The sequence below is a fragment of the Grammomys surdaster genome, unplaced genomic scaffold, assembly GCF_004785775.1.
Source record: "Grammomys surdaster isolate TR1022 unplaced genomic scaffold, NIH_TR_1.0 275, whole genome shotgun sequence".
Taxonomy (NCBI): domain Eukaryota; kingdom Metazoa; phylum Chordata; class Mammalia; order Rodentia; family Muridae; genus Grammomys; species Grammomys surdaster.
The window spans coordinates 1190716-1211798 of record NW_021604716.1 but is presented as its reverse complement, the minus strand read 5'-3'; the positions used below and the strand labels follow the sequence as shown (position 1 = coordinate 1211798).

The following is a 21083-nucleotide window of genomic DNA, read 5'->3' as shown; positions in this document are numbered from 1 at the left end:
TGCACTTTGAATCTTGGTTTTAGTTGACATGTTTAATTGAGCCAATTCAACCTCATCATGCTATTAAGATGACATGCTCATCCCTAAAATCTGAATCTAGTCATTTTCCTCCAGGCCCAATTAATCTTTACTTTTAGGAAGGTCCCCCTCTCCCCTTTTTCTGCCTTTTCCTGACACTTGTGGAGAAAAACATATACAAGGAGTTTTCATTCAGTCCTATAATAGAATTGCTTTGGTTATATTTGAACCAAGGGCACCTGTAAGCCAAAAATTAAATCTTTGCTAACTTAAAATGACTCGAGCCTCTGAACCCCCTTTTCTATGCCAAGACGGTTCCCATAGCAGACAGCCCTGTGTTGTTTGTTTTGTGAGAAAGCGAGTGATAAAAGACCCATGAAATCGACACAGAAAGCCAGAGCAGCGGAGAGAGGCGAGGGCTCTCCATCACCGCGGCTTCTCCCCTCTGCTGACTTGCCGAACAATGGGAGCTACACATCCAACTGCAGATCCAACACAGCTGTGCATTTCATTAAATGAAGAGCACTAGTGACACAAGTAAATAATTAACTTATTCTGCCCCACTGACTGTGCTTATGAGACCAGTCATAGCTGACAGAGTTTAATACAAGGTAACACAAAGGAGCCATAATGGGCTTAGAAGTTAAAACAAAATATTTAGACAGAATTTGATGATCTTGAATCTCAAATTAGACAGATGATTTTTTAAGTCTGCATTTTACTGAATCCATCAGGGGTAAAGAACGTTCGTAACCTTAGAAACACACTTTCCCCCCATATTTTTCTTTCCTTCCACATTCCTCTGGTTCAGAAGTATTCCAATCTTCACCACACTGGAAGGCTTCTTTTCTTTTCTTGCAGTGAAAAATTAAAACTGTGTTTCATCAAGGAGCAGAGGCGTAGAGTCCATTCCAGCACGGAGAACCTTTGAAAGTTGTGGTGGCTTCCTTGAAAGCTGGCTTCAAATGCAAATGCTGCGCAGTGTGCTCCAGTGTGTTAACCCCACCCCTGCATCCCTGGAAAGAGGATGGGCTCCAAATAAAGCATGGCTAACGGGAGCTGTTGGGAAACGATTACTGAGTCATACCTTGAATGCTTACACAGCACTTCAGATTTTAAAATAAAATTTCACCCCCTCGCCCAGGCTGATGTCTCAGCTCCATTGTTTATAGCACAGCCTCCTGGTAGCAGGAACTTTGATGTACTCGCTGGGGGTAACTGGGAATTAGGCCACAGACTGTATCACAGGACTCTTAGCAAACAGAAATCAATGAAGAAAAACAGAAGCTGGGAAAGTTTGGAGCAGATGATGCCCTGCCAAGAGATACTACTCCACCAGCACTGACACTAATTCCCAGGGTAGACAAGGAGAAGAACTTACAGAGTCCAGGGAAGCTACAACGGGGTGCTAGCCCACTCCGAGGCACTGCAGGCCCCTGTACCAAGCTGCTATCTTTATTTCTACAGCTTCAGAGAGCAACCCAGAAATCATGTAGGGACAGGTTTGTCCGGAGAAAATATAGTTGGCATTATGAACCATTTTGTTTTCTTAGAATGTATTTCTAATAACTAACATTAATGGCAACTGACCTATTAGTTTTAGTGGGTTGGATCTGTGTGATGGAATATTTTAAATTAAATCAGAAAAAAAAAATCAGGGTGTCATAGCTCATGCCAGTAATACAAGTATTGGAGCAGCAGAATTCTTAATTCAAGGCCAGCCTGGGCTGCTCAGCGAGACCCTGTCTCAAAAGCAAACAAACAAATGAAAAACCCAAAAACGAAAAGAAAAAAATTACCATTTTAGAGCCTTATCAAGACAACTGCAGTGATATATTTAATGCAAGAGATATTTATGAGGTGACACCCCACTGAAGGCTGATTAGTGTGTGGTTTTCTATTGTCGTCACACAGTATTACTAAGATATACTGTGTGACACACACTCTAAGGAAGTGAGGACACAACTCTAGGCAGGCAGATGCAGCCGACATAGATCAATCCAAGCGAATGTTGAAAGCTAGCACCCTTCTGTAACTGCACTTGCTGCGGTTGAACTTGCTAGGTGATGCAAGACACATCACAGGAAGGCTACAGAAATCACACTGATTAGAGCGTAACTCATCGGGATCCGCTTTGGTAGATAAATCACAGTTAGGAGACTACGTACTCCAGTCTCACACTGCTTGAGGGGATGGAGGAAGTCATCCTTTTCCCACAGTTACACTGTGGGAGGAAGTGAGCCTTTTCCCCACAGTTACAGGGCATCAGAGTCTGGAGTCTAGACAGTGAAGGAGCAAACACGACTGGTGCCATGTTCATGAGGCTCATGAACATGGTGAGATGGTATCTGTAGAGTTCATCCCTCCTTGGATCTCAGTCCAGTGGAAGGAGGATAACAAAGAACCAGGTGACCTTAATCTGATGCTCTTCTGTTTAACAGATGCTATATGGGCAGTCGGTGTTTGACTGGAATGGAAGGAGAAGTGATGGAGCCTTAGTAGTCTTTCAACTGGGAATAATCAGCACATCCATCATCAGGCAATTAATCGTGTTAGAAGAACTGATGGGCTAATATCTGAAAGCAACTTTATGGTCCTTAGACAAAAATCTAAATGCAAGGAATTATTATTATATAAGGAACCTAATTGCTCTCAGCAGGAAGTACTATAGAGGAGATCAACTTAATGACTGGCCAGCCCTGAGCAGCTGCCCTGACTATGGCTGCAGAGGTCGGAACCTGCACCCTTCAGCCTGTTCTGGCCGTTTCACATTATCAAGAAGGTGTCTTCTAACATGCATGAGTGTCTAGTGGGAACCTCTTTTTTTTTTTTTTTTTTTTAAATATTTATTTATTTATTTTATTGATGAGTACACTGTAGCTGTCTTCAGACACACCAGAAGAGGGCATCCAATCTCATTACAGATGGTTGTGAGCCACCATGTGGTTGCTGGGATTTGAACTCAGGACCTCTGGAAGAGCAGTCAGTGCTCTTAACCGCTGAGCCATCTCTCCAGCCCATAGTGGGAACCTCTTACTGCCGATGAATACGGCGCTACATAATGCTAAAGCAGGAGCCAGAATGCCCTCAAGTTTGACTGTTCCCATCACATAGGAAGTACCAATAAACTCATGTTTGTGGGCTTCAGAAATGCAAATTTCTACATCAAAAAGTGAGGCTACCACAGGTGGCCTCCTTTCTTCCTTTCCTTCCAGTTGTCAAACTAACCTTTTCTTTTCCTCTCCACCACCTTAAATCATCCTGAGGGGGAGAGAGGGGGAAGAGGGAAGACAAAAATCGTCCTATCACCTCCAGATCTCGTGCATCACTTGTCACATCCTGGCTGATGTAACTGCAACTCGGCTCTTCCTTACATGTTAACAGATAAATAATGCATAAGAAACCTTGATTAGCTTTCTTATTAAAACATCACTCTAAATGAGAGGAGGCGCTGGAAGACAATAGCGTTTTTACACAGCTTTCCCATGAGCAGCTGAATGGTTTGATGTGATAAATTTGCATAGTCTGAGGCACACAAAGGGCTGATTAATTGAAACCCTTACAGTGCTTCTGGAAGCAGCTATTGTAAAAACAATAACCATAGGAACTTTACAAAATACACATGGCTAAATGTGTCAAGAACTTAATGAAATGTGTTGAGCCTACACTATTTGGAAACAGAATGGGAGATTTTTATTCTAGGCCATAAAACACTAAATACCCTAATTTCAAAGCTTTAGCTGGGTATTTGCTGAAATGGCAGAAGGCTACAGTGAGCCACAGGAGATCTAAAACTTGTTCTTAGAAAACAAATTAAGGAAAGTCTTCTCTTACACGAGGTGTCTATGTGGGCGGAATCCGGACTTCTAGCATTAGTAAGTTGCTGGAATTTCTGTTTGGACTCTGACTTTAGGGATGTAGGACAATAATGCACCTTCTCTTTGGGCTCCCAGCAGTACTTAGTCACCCTTCTACTCTCCAGCAGTACTTAGTCACCCTTCTACTCTCCCACTTAGACATTCAGGCAGGATCAAGCAGCTGGGGAGTCTAAGACCTCCAGTGTGTCTGAAGGTGGCCTGGCAGTGGATTTTGACACCCTGAAGAGGACAAGGTGACAGCCATGTCACTATTACTCCAGCTGAGTTCTTCTCACTCACCCAAGTAGGAAAGCACTACAGAAAACACATAATGAATGACATTCTGGGAAAACTGGCTTTTTACTTGTTTAATGAGCAAACTCTGCTCTCAGGTTTTCTGGCACACACGAATAAACATTTTCTTAACTCTCATAGCCTCTGCAGCTCCACAGAAGACGTTAAATGTTCTGGATAGTAAGGCCAGAACTTCTTTTAAGATATACTTCATCAAAATATTAATAAATTAACTTAGCAGATTACTGAATACTTTTTAGAGGCAAGCAGTCTTTTAATGGGACTTGCTTTGAGCAAGAGTCGAAGATAACTATTCTAGAAAATTCTGTCCATAAATAGACTATCCTCTGTAAGCCAACGATAACTAAATAAGCTGAACCGCTATGTGAAAGCTGTATCTTGATACTCTTATGCTTTTACTTCAAAACAAAGTTGACTTCTGAGCGTCTTAACTGGCTATCTGGTCTCAGAGGAGGGAGGGAGGGGCACTAAGGCATGGATGTCATTATCTCAGATTTGCAGTTATTAAAAAGCTTCTGTTTGCCAGGACAAACACTCTTGCTCAAATACAGTTTTTCCTTAGAAACACTGCTTGGCATCGCTGCGGTTCTGTGATCTTCGGGACCTTTGTTGGAGGTGCTAATCCTTTTTCACATGAGAGACTGAGAAATGTTCTTTCAGGAGAGTGATATATTGGTTTTCCCCCTCTCCACATCAAAGGGTCTACTCTTTCCTTGCTCATTGTGAATGGCAGCAACAGAAGGAGGATATCCAGAAATATAATAATTCGCTTTGCCTGGACACTGAAATGAAACTTAACTCCTTAGACTAATGTAATCTTTTCCTAAAGAATTAAAAAGACCAAGAATGAAACCTAATAAAGGCATTATCAGAGGGAAAAGTCTCAATATGAAAATATTTGGCACTGACTAAAAAAAGTGTTTGAGATTCGTGTATATAAAATTTATAAAAGCCAAAGAGCCTAATACACATGTTTCTCTTTCAGAAAGGAAGTCCAGCTCCAGAATGTGCCAACAAGCATCACGTGACCATCTTTGTATCTTTACCTAGAAAGCTGGTTACGACAGGAAATGAAAGCACACAGCTCGGCAGACCCACGCTTCTACTCTACTGGCCCCTTTGGAAGGGCGTCACATTTGAACAAGGGAGGCATAGCTTTACTCCCAGGTGAAACCCCGAAACATGGAAAAGATCGAAACTCCTCAAAGAACTCAAAACCAAAGCAGACTTGCCTCCTCTGTAAACACACATGTCCCGTTGGCCTTTGCTGAAGAGGAGGCCCCCACTGAGCAGCCCCGCTCTCCGCAAATATGCTTCATCAAAAGCTCTTTGGGCCGTGATCTCACTGACGGCATTCATAAGGGATCAGGCAAAGACCCAAAACAAGTCTCTATGAAGATTCTGACTGTCATAGGGAACGGACTGAAGTTTCTTTACTGCAAAATGCTGCAGCAGGTGTTGAGAGTGTGTGGGCCTCCTTCTAATCTTCATCCAAGACTTTCCCTTTTGCAATACTGTCTCTGTCAGTTTAGCCCTGATTTTTGGTATTGTTGATGTTTTGTTTTTTTGTGTTTTTAATTTGTTTGAGACAGGGTCTCACTTTGTAGATGTGGCTGTCCTGGAACTTGCTCTGTAGACCATATAGGCCTTGAAATCACAAAGATCATCTTGCCTCTTCTTGGCAAGTCCTGGGATTAAAGGCTTGTGGCTCCACACCCGGCTCAACTTCAGTTTCGGAGGGTCCAGGGGAAATGCTGCAGGGACTGAGAAAACCCTTCTGCTTCTTACCAAGGTCCTTCTCTGGCCAATCGAGGTCTTTGTTCATTACGCTGGGACATACTGTGGTGAATTCTCTTGTTCTACATAACCCACCCATCCCATCCTCTTCAATCTTTACCAGCTCTTTGATCATGCACAGCACAGAGCTACCAAGCTCAACCTCCTGTCCCCAGTGGCTTCATTTAGCTATCTATTACCCTGTTACCTTGAAGTGACTATGACTGAGCAGAGATCAACACTGATGATCTATGAAACTGAAATCTCCAACTTGCCTCCAACTGCTGGAGAGGCTATTTTAAGAGGTATTAGAAACGTAATCTAATCTGTGTCTCGTACATGTATTAAATGAGTTCCTAACAATAGTTTAAAAACAAACAAACAAACAAACAAACAAGCAAACACCAACAAAAAACCCAAACCAAAAGCAGATAACAAACCACCAGGCCATCTCTGGGAGCATACTACTCCCTAAACACCAAGAGCTTTAACTCCATGGTTTAAAAGTGGAGGATAAATACATGTCATATCAAAATAACCTGTAGGTTTTCTTCTAGAGAAGACGTACAGGTCAACTTGCAGCCAATGCTGTATTATCTAAACAAGCCTACATTTGAAAAGAGTGGAAACTAAGCTCCACCAACCAGTGTTCTTAACTTGGAATGTGTCTGGACCACAACAAACCAGCCACACCAGGAATGATGCTGTGGCACATGCACCCCAGAACCCCACAAACACTGAGACTTTTATTAGCCCATTTTGCAATGATTACTAAGCACACAGCTGGTGCTATGGACCGCAGTATTTGATGTATTCTCATTTTACTTGGTAATATCTAACTCTCCTAGGTGAGATCCAGTTCCTCTCTGGGCCCTGCCAGCTAAGTTGTGTAACTACTGTAATCACTGTCCCCAACAGTCCTCCACATTCTGTCCTCTGGCTTTAGAGATAACATCTGGCCAGACAATTGGGAGAATGGTCAGAACTGAAGGCCTTCTGGACAGTTCAGGACCCATTCGTGTATGGTAGCTTTCATGGCAGATATCAACAGATTTATTTAGGAAAAAATGGTAATTCTGAAGAGAAGTCCTCTCAAGAAGACACAGAAAAGACTTGGAAGAAATATAACGACACAGTCTTAGGAAAAGGCTGTACTTTTTCTGGAGAATCTTCCAGGATGATGGCAATTCCAGAGGTGATGACAATAGGGTATCAGAATAAAAAAGAGCCACCTTCAAACAGTTTAATGGAAGAAGCAACAAACTCAGAAAATTCTGGATTCAAATCTAGTTCTGCAAGCATTAAACTATACTGGACAAGCATCCTCTCTGAGGTTCAAACGCCTCACTCTGTGTGGTAGGAGTCTCAGCACTGACTAGAGCTATATAGACAATAGGATAGACTATACATAAAATGTTAGTAAATTATCAGCACACCAAAAGTGCCACACTAAAGGGAACAAACAGCACACATGATCCCAGATGCTATACCTAGCGCTACCCCTTTGTTGGCTCCAGTCTCATACCCACTTGCCACCTTTATTTTAGAGTCTACCAGACATCATAAACCTGAGGCTCAAACTCTTCAGGGGTGCCCTTGCCTAACTCTAGAACATGGTTCCTGTCCCATTCTTGACCATTTTACTAAAGAGCAAATTGCTTGCTCAGGTCACAGCCATCCTGTGGTTTGAATTTATTTCCCTAAATATATGAAAGAGAAACTCAGTCCCCAGTGTTGGCTGGTGGGAGACTGTGAGGAGGTGTTTAGGCTCCGGGTGCTAGCTCAGGAACACATTAGCAGTGAACACAGAAGCACCTGAGGCAGCAGATTCCATTTTATGCTCGTCCTCTGTCTCCTGTGTGCTCTTTTGTCCTTTCACTGTCTACCAAGAGATGATGTCATTAAACAAGCCGTCAACAGACATGAGACCCTGGCCTTGAGTTTTCTAGCTTCTAGAACTGTAAGAAATAAACCTCCGTACTTACACGTTACTCAGACTAATGATTCTAGGCATAGCTGCATAGATCAGACAAAGTCAAGAGGTTAAGGGAGAGGTCCCTAAAGGTCACTGGTCAGCCAGTCTAGCCTAATTAATGAGTTCAGGGTCACTGGGAAACCGGTTTAAAAAAGAACAAAAAAGAAAAAAGGTGGAATGTGAGCAAGAAATCATACCAGATGAAACCTTGAACCTTTACACACACGTGCTCATATGCATATGTGCTCACACGAATGTGGCACCTACATGTATACATGCGTGAAAACACACACACACACACACACATTCTCTTATAGAGAAACAGCACAATGAGTCCTGTGATGTCAGTCTATATGAATGAGCTACATAGTAATGCTGTCAAAATCCTCAGGGAAACAATTTTCATTCTAGAATATCCCCAATGAAGCATAGACCAATAGAGAGGATGACAGAGCATAGGACATGTTTATACATACATGACCTCATGAGATTTATTTCCCATGATCCTTTTCTCAATAATTTAAAGAACAACTATTCTACAAGGAGAACAGGTTGGTAGCTGTATTTAGTGATCACACCCCTTTACTCCCAGCATCAAAAGGCAGAGTCAGGTGGATCTTTGTGAATCTCAGGCCAGCCTGGGCTACATATTGAGCTAAGCCTATATAGTGAGACTATCTCAAAAGCAAACAAACAAAACTTTCAACCCCCCCCCCCAGAAACAACAGCAAAAGAGGTAATTACAGTTGAATGGCATCACAGAGATGAACCCTAATCCATTATGCCTGGTGTATTTATAAGACAAACACTAGGGATGCGTGTGAAGAGAGGAAAAAGCCATTTGAGGACGCAGTGAGGTGACAGTTTACAAGCGAAGGAGCCAGGCCTCAGAAGAACCTGTATCGGCTAGCACCTTGCCTTTGGATGGCATGCCTCAAGACAGTAAGAGAATCTCCTGCTGCTGTGAGCCTCCTGATCTGTGGTACTTCCTGTAGCAGCCTTACTATACTGCTACAGTGCGTACCCAGCATCCTTGTGAAACAGCTGTTCGGTGCTCCAGCAATAAGCACTTGGCATAAGCAGTTTCTGGCGCTGGTGTGCTGCTAGATCATGAGCATTATTTTAAAGCCCGCCTCCCCAGAATGTGTGCCCTGCAGCAGGGGTCTTCATTGTTCATCTCTACCACATTTTTTGAGTCAGAGTCTCTCACTGAAGGGAGAACCCACAATTCAGTCAAACTGGCTGATGCAAACCTCAAGGATCCTCTGGTCCCTCCTCCCCTTCCTCCGTGCAGAGATTAAGATGTGCACGGATCCTTCCTGTTTTGCTTTTTGTTTTTTTCTTTTTTCCCATGAGTTTTGGGGATTTGGCCTCAGGTCCACTGTTTGTGTGACAGGTACCTTACAAGTGGAGCTGTCTCCCTAAGCAGACTCTGAGCTCTTAATACTGCTGGGAAGCTCTGCTTCCGAGGACGAACGCCACAGTCTGGAGCAGGAAGAAGCAGGCTCCGTATGGGAGACGTGTTTCCCCAGATAGAGTACTGATCCCGAGGAAGGCTGTACGAGAGTCTGCTGATGGTTTGCAAGAACAGTATACAGGCAAACAGGCAATTCCCAGAACAGCAAATGAATAAATGAGAGAAAACTACTACTTAGAAAGAAACTCATGCTACAGAGCCCTACTCAAACGACTACTTATCTTATATTAAATGCTGTCTATGTAATTAAATGACCCAATATTACCACAGTCCTATTCAGGGAGCTGAGGGTTGGGTATAAGTTCCTGAGCCTCCTGTCCATCTAAGAGTGAATCAGTAACTAACACGTAAAATGAATGAGTATGTCTAACAATACCTAGACATGTGAAGGTGGAGGGGGACGAGAGTGCTTCTGGGAGACACGGGTGGAAGAGAAGCAACGACCACGTTTTCTCTTAGTGTACGGCCTCCTGTTCTATTTGCAGTGCTGCAAGCACAGGGCCTCCAGAGGGACATCATCTACCACAGAACTGTATTAGCAGCCCAGTCCTCCACTTCAAACACAATGAATCAACCTTTAAAATCCTGTGTGTGGACCAGCGAGACGACTCAATAGGTAAAGGTGCTTGTTGCCAAGTCCAATGACCTGAGTCTAAACTCTAGAAGGCACCGGATGGAAGGAGAGGACCCCTGAAACTGTCCTGACTGCCACAGATGTGCTATTGTATACACACATAAACATAAATACACGGAACAAGATACTGTGTATTTATTACCTGATAAACATCATGCTTGCAAGTAAATTTACATTCACTCAAGGGCCCTATTCTTTCACTACTCTCTTAAAGTCTTTGCCACCTATTTTGCTGTTTGGTTGCTTCCCTTTCTTCCTCCTGGCTTTTCAAGAAATCTGACAAGACTATAAGACAGGGCTGTCAAGGGAGTGGAGGCTAATCAGAAGGTCTTACCTCGGATTAAAAGGCATCTGGAAAAGGAAAACTAGGAAGACAAAGTCCTCACTGAAGTAAAGGTCAGCCACCCCGGGAAGATTCCCTTCAGCTTGCAGAGAAACGTGTATGTCAGAGGCCCTAAGACCAACCGGATCTCTAAGGCCACTGTACACACAACTGAGCCAAAGGCGCTTCTGTCAGGGAGCCTGATCTCTGTCAGATTGAGTTTGGGAAATGCTAAGCACAAAGCCTTCCCAACATTTCACTCAGAGGCCCATGTCTAATGGCGCTTACTGACTAGGGTTCAGGTGGACAGTAGTGCTCTGTCCGTGCTGTGTGTGGACTCTCAGGTGCTCCCAGTAAAACCAAGGACAGTCCACCATCGAGAACTGCAGGGAGTCTCAACCGCACCTGGTTACTCAGATACTCTTACCTCATACTGACTCAGCATCTGCTCCAAGAAAGGCTTCACCAAACGTACAACTGGAAAGTCATGTTTCTATAACTTCAGTGGGACTGAACCTAGTAGATAAAGTCTGCCATGCTTATCAGTCTCCAATTCTTCCCACACTATTGAATGGACTTGGGACTGTGTCTTAGCCAGGGCTTCTACTGCTGTGATGAAACTCCATGACCAAAAAGCAAACTGGGGAGGAAGGGGCTTATTCACCTTACACTTCCACATCACTGCTCATCCCTGACAGGAGGCAGGGCAGGAGCTCACACCAGGCAGGAGCCTGGAGGCAGGAGCTGATGCAGAGGCCATGTGTGGGAGCTGCTCGCTGGCCTGCTGCTCCTGCTTTCTTATAGAACCCAGAACCACCAGCCCAGGGATGGCAGCACCGACCGTGGGCAGAGGAAAACTTACATTTCAATCACTAGTTGAGAAAATACCTTATTGCTGGATATTATGGAGGTATTTCCTTAATTGAGGACCCTCTTTTCAGATGACTGTAGCTTATGTTGACACAGAACTATCAGGACAGTAATGTAACATGCGTAGGTTGATACAGAATGGGACATTCTCTTATGGTGTGAATTCTTGTAAGGAATACTGACATTTTCTAACATGTCAAATTCTGTTCTGTCTAGATAATAAGTCAAGTAAATGAGGGTAATCAAATCTGTGAAATAAGGGATATTTAATTCTGAGGTGCCTCCTAAAGCTGAGATTCTGTGACCCAACAGAACACTGAATGGTTCAAGCATGTGCCTTTCCTAAGAAGACTTACTATTCCTGTCATATGCACTTTGATGGGTATGGTGCCTGGATTTATAATTCTAGGCACAAAAGGAAATGAAATGAGTGAATGATTGGATAAACACGCCCACCATAATCACCTCAGTCATTAATACTAATAGGAGAATCTGAGAAATAGCATGCAACACTTGGGGTTCCACTTACCCTTTTGTCCATGGCGACTGCTGAATTTGTCTCCGATCTCTGGCCGCCGCGTCTGTCTCAGGAGCATCTTGATGAGGAAAGCATCCTCAGCATTGGAAGAGATCATCACTTTCTCAATGTAGGAGTCTGTGGCACCTTTGTACCTGATGTGAAAACAGAGTCCTTCAAGTAGCCTCTAACTGCCCTTTGCCAGTCTGTCACTGTATGGCATATTCTCTTCAATCTTACCACAAAATATTCTGATATTCTCCTCTCATGCTCTGAAAAATTACTCATTCTCAACATTAAATGTAAAGTTTACAATTTCCCTTCTACAGTCTTATACATTTATTACGAGGCAGACATAGTGTAACAGTCTTATGGTGATTGCTATATTATAACTTAGCTACTGAAGGGGATGGAGTGGGGGGGACAGAGAGAGAGAGAGAGAGAGCGAGAGCGAGAGCGAGAGCGAGAGCGAGAGAGAGAGAGAGAGAGAGAGAGAGAGAGAGAGAGAGAGAGCGAAAGAGAGAGCGCTGTGTGTGTGACAGAATTTGTGGCAGGTGAAAGGGTGAAAGGAAGGTGCAGGGTTTGTGCTGCCTGTGACTGGCTAGATGGAGGTACTTATCACCACCAAAAAGGGTTAGGAGAAGCCAGTTTTGTGCTGGAGAAGAAGGCAGTTTGACTCAGGTGCTACATGCCACCTGCAGGCAGATGTCCTTTTGGGCGCATCAGTAAAGAGCCAGAGCATGAGGGTTAGGTTTCTCCAAGAAAGGGAGCATATCTAGAAAAGGGACAAGTGTTACTAGCCAGGAAAAGGCTGCCACCAGGCCACCCAAGAAGGGGGACCGTGGGAAAGCAGACTGGAGGAAGGTGGGGTAAAGCAGTGCTACTAGTAATATCAGTGGGAAGGTCTGTCAGTGGTGACAAAGACAAGAAACACGAGAGGCTCCACGTGGATAAGAGAGACACTTATCCACAGACCAGAACAGAAGATGCCACTGACTCTGGCATATCTGCCCAGCTCTGAATCTTCTTATCTGTTTATTCCCTCTTCCTGGACTAGGCTGTGAGCTCCACAGGGCACGGATGGCACTGGCAGGCTCACTGCTGTCTGCTGTAACTAGCATACCTCCTGGGGAAGCAAAACAAAACAAAACAAAACAAAGCAACACTCCTCAACTGAAAAGAACCCAGGTTGTTGCTGGCCACTCACACTATAGCTCTTTCAGTGGGATGGAGAGATGAGAGTTTGGGAGTGAGGTGAAAAAATAGGAATAGGGGAGACCCCCAAAATAGAGAAACAGAAGGGGAAATAGCTAGGAATGAACCCAGAATCCACTTTTCTTCTAAAATGATAAACACATTTGAGCACATTTTCTACTGAGGGAAAGAAAGTGATTTTGAAATAGGTGAACGGTTTGGAAAGAGGAAACAAATGACAGAGCAAGGTTTCTTAAAGAAAGAAAGGAATGTGCCAACTCATGGTCTTGAGTGCCATGGACCATTCCCAAATAAGCTGCCTCCTCACCTATCCCACAGACAAGTTCATGGCTCTCTCTCATGCTGCTACATTTAATACAGCCCGCAAGAAGGGTTCTGATGCCAGACTGCATTTAAGTCCCACCTCTGCCAAGTGCATCCGATGGCCTCGGGATGGCAGCCAATGTTTTCCTTGCCCCTGTTCCCACACCATTAGAGTCTAATAAACTTCTAAGAGAACACAGCTAGTGGGGTGAAAGGACTGACGAGGCTCCCACACACAGGATGTCCAGAAGACTGACTAGTACAGTAGGCGGTTATCATGATGGCAGCAAGCACACTTCTCTCATGTGAGAGTCTCTGTTGTTCTATGCCATCCCCTTCCCACCGCTCTCCTAAGCCTAGGTCAGCTTGTCTAAGGCAGAATAGTCATCTTCCCTAGAGGGTTCTATATCATAGTGGTGACTACTACTGGCTCACCTCAGTAAGTTTCATATTCCATTATATTTTAGAGTTGAGAAGAAATTTCGAGATTAATAAATTTGACTCTTTCATTATACAGAGAAAACAAGGTTTTTAGATGCTTTACCCAGGTGAGGTAACACAATTACAACTAATCTAGACACAGCCCCATCCTAGTATACTGGTGATGTTGTAATGTGGTCAGTGTTGTATTTTTTTCTATAACACAAAACTGGTTGTGTTACTCTCTGCAGAATGAATTCCAAATTCTCCTGTGTGTTAGCTACACTGATCTTCCAAACCTGGGCCTTTTATACTCAGTGACTTACTGTTTCTTCTACACAGAACTCCTGTTCATTTGGCCCATTCCTCTCATCGGGTTATATGATTTATAAAATCCCATACTGTTCTCATGGAAGAAAAGGTATCCAAAGTTGCCATTTCCAGTTCTTCAACGTATAATGATACATTGTATCTATGTATACAGTGATACACGATACACTGTATCTACATATATCTAGAACTCAAAATGGTCTAACTACGGGACACATATTCATCTATAACATGTAATTCCCCACCCACTCTTTTCTCGAGCATCTCTATGTCTTATCAATACGCACGTGATGGGCACATCTTTGTACTGTGGCTGCTGTGGCACATTGCTCCCTTCCAAAGGGATCTGAGTCACTGTGGGCATGGACTTGTTGACAAGCACCTGCTTGTTCTCCACCTTCTCACCTACAGAAAAGAGAGGAGCATTAACCACATCACCATCACCTGTGCTTCCTCATGTGACAAATGTGAAACTGACTGAGGACTAAGTGCCAAGAGAAGCCCCACCTCAATCAATCATAACGGGAGATGGCACAGCAAGGCAGACACCACCCCAGTCAATGGGGTTCACGTATCTCTTAGGGTATCAGAATAGGTTAGGAGCACTACTTGTTTGTAGACATTTCAATCAGTACCAAGTCACCACCAACTTACCTTGGAAAGGAAAAAAAAATCTCTGGTTTTGCTACTATTTTAGTTTAAGGACCAGTTACTTAAATAATCATTCTCATGCTTATTTTCAAAGCCGTGGTAATCAGTATTAAAGCTTCATAAAAATTTCCAAGGAAACAAAGGCAGACAGAGTAAAGGAGACACACACTGTGCGGCTTGGCGGAATCATGTTCCCTAGAGCAAGCACTGTCCACGCAAGGCTCAACTATTGCTGGGTTGTATGGAAGGTGACTGGTCTGACAACAGAATTTTCAGCTTGTCCCTGTGTTCTGCACAGCCCTAATATGCAGTCTTCCTTTCAGACAGCCTCAGCTCTCAACTCCTGGACACTCACATAGGTTTCCACTGTGCTTTTCTGATTCTTTAGCAGACACCTCTAGCCCATCTGGGGACGTCAGCTCATTTCCTATCAGAGGCAGTGAGGATCTTCCATACCAGGGCAAATCCTCCTGCCACACAATGGTCTCAGTTCTCTCCATGATCCCTTACTCCAGATGTAACTAGACATGCTTATGTGATCTGATGCAATGCCAGCCTTTTACACTAGCCTACATTAGTAGGACCCAAGGCTGTCTGTTACATATACAAATTCATTACATGTTTGTAATCATAATGAAATCCTTCCCTTTTGTCAGACCACAGACAAAACATGTGAATTAAGAAATACCAGCATAGATGCAGAGTCAAGACCATATTCAAAACACAGTTTCAAGTGTGGCTTTTGTATAATTTAAGATTATGCGTAGCATACATTTTTGCTATGGGAAAACATACTTAATACATAGAAAAACATAGGAAGAAAATTCAGTGAAAATGACCACAGTGGCTGAATCTAGATGGGGATACCACAGATTGGTTCTTTCTGCCCTGTTCACCAAAAATTCAGAAATACTGTTAAATAACTCTTACAATTTTAAACAGTATACACAGAAGTTCATTATTTTTTAAGGCTTTTTACCTGGAGAACAAATGCCATCTGCATCTAAAATTTCATGTCGCCAGATGGGTTTTCTGGTTGCAGCATCCAACATGGGACCCATCACCTTATCAAAGGTCTGATTGGTGTATCGTTTCAAGGTGCATTTAGCATTTTTATATACAAGACAACGCCCAAAACCTGAAATGAAACCCCAAATGGGTCAGAATTCCTGGTAATATGAAACCAAGAAAAGACATGGATTTGTGGTATTCAATAAGCCATTTTACTACACATTTCCAAAACGAAACGAAAAACAAACCTCAGACTACTTTATCATTGATAAGTCTGGAACTGGCAAAACCCAAGTAACAGTGGATGGCCCGGCTCCTCTGCCAACTGTCTACGTAACATGGATTCCCACACCCACACTCCAGCATGCCATCCAACAGGTCATGCTGGAGGAAGGTGACACAAAGCCACAAAATACCACAACAGCAAAGGGTCTTAGAGACCACCTTTGTCACCCCTTTCTTTTATAGGCACTCTGCCTGAGGGCCAGGAAGTTGGTAGCACACCTGAGAACAGATCAAGTGTAACCGCACCCAGTCTCAGGCAGGCTGCTCTCTGTTGTGACTGCCACCAAGCCCGCCTGAAAGTCTTCCTGCCTCTGATTCCGGCATTTATGGTTACAGCTAAGCAAGCAAACAAAATAATGTTTATTTCTCCAGGAAGGGACACACATGTGCTCCCTGCCTCCTGCCTTTTAAATGTGAGAGCAAACTGTCGGATGACCAGAATGTAAGACAGAGTCATCTGCAAGTCTCGGGCGCTGCTTATCATCACAGCTCCCAGTGACCTGTGCAGCACGGTAAAGTCAGCTCGGAGGGCCAGCTGCTCCACGGTAAAGTCAGCTGCTGACAGTACATGATCTGAGACTATGATACAGCAGCTATTAACAGCACGCTGCAGTGCAGGGGAGTCCATACGGCACGAAATCATCCCATGGCTTCTGATAAGCATAAATGGACATTTTATTTATAGGTGGGTGCTTAAAAGCTAACAGAGAGTAAACTCTGATCATTAAATTGTATTTCTGATAGACATCACAAGGTCTTCAGATTTCCACATCAGCGTTACCAGTTAATCAGAAAGGAAAATATCTAGTTTCAAAGCATGGCTGTTGTCACTTGAGAAAAAAAGGGGCATAAATTCAGTGCAGCCAACATTAATGCCAGTGACACATGTCTAGGAGTACTATTATGGCTGCCTAGCAACTAGGGAGAGGGAAGGGGAGGCATCGTGGGTATGCCAGAGAGGGAAGGAGCTGGAGACTGAATAGAGAAGTCAGCCTGCAGACCAGGTGGTGCTGGCTAGGTCATGCAGTGCTGACCTGTGGAAGGAGAACGCTCAAAGAGTGACTCATAAAGAAGCACAAAAACTACAAGATAAGGTTTGTGTCTGTACATTCCCGGCTTTTGACATGTAGTTAACAAACACATCGCAGACTGTGTGCTTAAGCTGTATAGTAACAGCCTTTCCACCTGCCCTCTCAACTCATGTTTATTGGTGCATGTATTACCAGACATATTTAAAACATCCCCCTCCCCACCCCCCCCAAAGAAAAGTGGGCCTTCACATACTACTTAATTCCCGGTGAAAAAAAAAATCTCTCATTTACCCTTTCTCTTTGAGAAATGTTCAAGTTACTAGTAAAATAAAGAAATAAAGATCCTGAAATTAAACATTTAATACATTGTTTCAATGTCAGTCATTAAGAACAAAGCAAGCAAACGAAACCAACACAGTAGTGTAGCAGGTCTTACAATTTTCTAGACATGGCAGTTCCCTGCACCCAGGAGACCTCAAGGAAGTGGCTGCCTAGACAAGAGCTGCACAGTGACAACACTAGCTGATATGCCAAGGTGGGCGGGAAACGGACAAGCTTCTCCCGAGATGAAGAGCTACAGGCAAGAATGGCTGCCAAGAGGGACACTCAGTCTCCTTAAGGCAGGCTCCCTGTAGGTAGTCAATCCCAAGTGGTTAGCCCAAACACACATACACACAAGCAACACTAAATGCATTCAGACCTGTGTGTGTGTGTGTGTGTGTGTGTGATGTGTGTGTATAACACAAAACAAGTTATGAATTTGGATAGGATGATGAAGGAGGGAGGAAGCCGGGTGGGAATGATATAAATACAATACTCATATATGAAATTCTTAATTTAAATAAAAATTATACCACAGCTCCAGTATGTGTATAAAGCTCAATTGTTTTGAGCCTACACTGCATTCTGACTCCAAGTAATATTTATAATCATTATTTACTATACCTAATTCTGCAAAAAAAGTACTTCTGGTGTTTAAGCTCTAAGCATTCACTTACCCCTGTCCAGAGAGGCCTTGTTCAAAACCAGAGCATCTTCAATGTCATAGCCACTGTAACTCATCACCGCAACAGTCGCATTCTGTCCAGCTGGCAATTTCTCAAAATCTATTAACTCGATTGTTTTTGTTTTAACCATGGGTTTTTGTGGATATGCTAGTAGATACATAAGTGTATCAATTCTGTTCCGCTGATTGTATCCAATGGTACCTTTATTGATATTGGAGAAAACAAAATCAACCATTATATCCTGTAGAATAATCAGGTAGCAGTGAGTTTAAATACATTAAACTTGCTTAACTGAAATGAGAAGAATCTCAAGTTAAACATTTTAAAATAATACTTACATGGTAGCTATTGATTTCTAAAGCAACTTTATTACTCTGATTATATTTTTTTCTGGGATTTCAAGTATTAGTGAGAAAAGTTACTAATATTTGAAATCCTGGAAAATATATAGAGTAATAACAATCTAAACAATTTCAACTTTTTTGGACTTACTAGGGATAATCGATCCTATTTGCATAATTTTAGTTGTTACTGGTTAATTTCATAAGTTATCTCCACAAGCCTGCACGTGGGTCTGTTAAGATGATGTGAGACACTGGGTTTTCACATGCAAGGGCTTACATAGCACAACTAACGCACAAACTAACAACAGCAAAAGATTTAATGTCAAAGAACGTGAAAATGGAATCAGGAAAGATCTCAAATAAAGGCACAGAAGCATGGGCTTGCTAATTTGTTATTTATGAAGTAGCAAACAAAACATCAGCTAAAGACCCAAAGACTATCTACCTGTATCAAACACTGAGGACACTTGGGAAACGCTAGGTCCCCTCTCCTAAAGAAGGGAGGACACAGCCTGGCTAGGGTGAGCAGAGAGGACACAGCCTGGCTAGGGTGAGCAGAGAGGACACAGCCTGGCTAGGGTGAGCAGAGAGGACACAGCCTGGCTAGGGTAAGCAGAGAGGACACAGCCTGGCTAGGGTGAGCTCTTTCTCCCTTAGCACTTAGCCTTCTCCCTTGACAGTCCTTAGAAGGGTATGTTATTGGGTTATTGTTAACTATAAGTAAAATCTGAACTTTAACCCTATAGTGGAATTTAGGGCCTTCCCAAGGAAGAGTCTTTCCATCCTTTGGGCTCATGGTCACACAGTTGACTCTAAAATAGACTTGAAACTAGGAGACAGAGACCTGCCCACTGTAAGATCTCATGGGGCTACTGAATCCCCTTCACTTCTGAGGATTCTTCACTGGTGGATGATTGTGGTGAGGGCTAGCATCAGGGGACGCTTTGCTTGTTTCATGCATGGGCCTTTATGGTGACATCCACACATTCTCTTCAGCCTCGGGTGCTGCTGTGTGGAGCTAAGTCAAAGTGTGAATGGATACCCAAACTCTGGATTGGATTTTCTCTAGCTTCTGCATCTCTGTGTTACTGGCTCACCTGCGTTTCATCCCTAGAACTATCCTGACTGCTACCTCCTCTGCCTGCCCTCCCATCCTCCCACAAAAAAATCAATAGCAATCTTAAGTCAGAACTGAAACCAACTACTTGAGCAGAAAAGAAAAATTGCCACTCTTGTCAATCCCCACCAAAGGCAAGGACAAGAGCCGCGCAGAAGGCACACCACAGAGTGAGGAGCTCATTACGGTTGCTCAGGAAATGTCAAGTGAATTAAAGTGACAAACTCTGTGCTCTTACCAGAGCATGTATGCATCTGTGCTTAAATCTTCACAAAACTTACCAAAAGTCAGCTGAAAAACGAAAGTCAAACTGAACCTCATGGACCTTTTGTTGAGTCTTCACTAGGAAGGACAATTTGTGTCATTTCAGTGGCAACTAATAAACTGGACAGGATGCCTGATGGTGGCCACTCACTGCTTTAGCCTAAGACTGCTGCTGGGGTCATGATACAGCTCACAGACAATACGTTTATGTCTCTCTATGAAACCATTTAAAATTTACATTGTGACTTCAGCTCCAACTGTGTAGTTGACGCAGCTTGAGCTGGGGATTCAGGCAATGTCCCACCAGGCTGCCAAGACATGTCTTCTGAAACTGAGACAAGCATTATCATGCCACAGGAAAACATAAATGGCCAACTCTCTCAACAATGGCCATGGAGCCTGATCCTGCTATAAACTGGGCTCTTGAGGCCAGAATGTAATTCTCAAGCATTACTACTGGCCGCTAAGTGGAGAAACAGCAAGATCATTTAGCACATCTGGGGTTATGACTCATTGGAAACTTTTCTTTAAAAACAAAACACAAAAAACCCTTGTGTACTATACTTGTACACATTGTTTTTAGAAGCACAATGAATTTGTATAAGAAAACATTACATATAAACTAAGATTTCTATACTCCAAAATCTTACAATGCCACCCAAGTCCCCATACTTTTTTTCTAGAAATGATGAATCATCTAAAGAAATCGAATAAAGGCTTGCCTGTATAAGTCTGCGATCAGACTCAAATGTCCTTACTGCTGTTTGAGTTTCCTTAAAGAACGGACCGGCCTGTGGCTCTCCAGCAGTGTCTGCCCAGCATGCACACGGCACACCACAAGACACTGGGGGAGATGACACATTCGGATAGCACAGACACCTAGGAGCTGGGGTCTGCTTCCACTGCCCCATTTTGCGTTTTGCTGTAATCACTGTCTCTAGTAATTTCCTTTGATTACTACCAGGACATGCTTTTTCTCACTAAGCCACATTTTCTTGATAACTTTCTTAAGTCATCAGGGGGCATAGCAAAGTATACAAATGCAAATTAAAATAGGGAAAAGGTGCTTTAATTTAAGGTGAGATGAAAATATTCTAAACGTGTGATAATGAAGTTGTGTGCATTTAACTTTCCTTTGACACTGCCTTCCGAGCTCAACCACTATCCAATACAACGAAGGGTGATAGTAATGGTATGCTTAGCTCGCAGACACTGCCGAAGAACTGGCTAGAACAACTACAGCTTCCTGTCCTCAGGAAGCAATTGTCCTCAGGGCAATGCCCGAGACTTCGGCTGATCTGCACCCTGACAGGCAGGACGGCAGCCTTTAAGGGCATTGTTCTA

The 21083-nt window shown here is 43.3% G+C and overlaps 1 protein-coding gene across 2 annotated transcripts in view; it reads right to left on the bottom strand.

Moving 5' to 3' along the window:
• Polr3b (RNA polymerase III subunit B) overlaps nucleotides 1-21083 on the bottom strand; it is a 93309-nt gene that overhangs the window by 16111 nt on the left and 56115 nt on the right. For both annotated transcript variants that reach the window (XR_003712580.1, XM_028776983.1), the window contains exons 20-23: nucleotides 18006-18215; nucleotides 15660-15818; nucleotides 14317-14434; nucleotides 11774-11916 (exon numbers count right to left, since the gene is read on the bottom strand). Coding sequence is in view for 1 of the 2 variants with exons in the window: in XM_028776983.1 (XP_028632816.1) it covers nucleotides 11774-11916; nucleotides 14317-14434; nucleotides 15660-15818; nucleotides 18006-18215 (630 nt within the window). In the remaining variant the exon portion in view is untranslated. The remainder of the gene's footprint in view (nucleotides 1-11773; nucleotides 11917-14316; nucleotides 14435-15659; nucleotides 15819-18005; nucleotides 18216-21083) is intronic.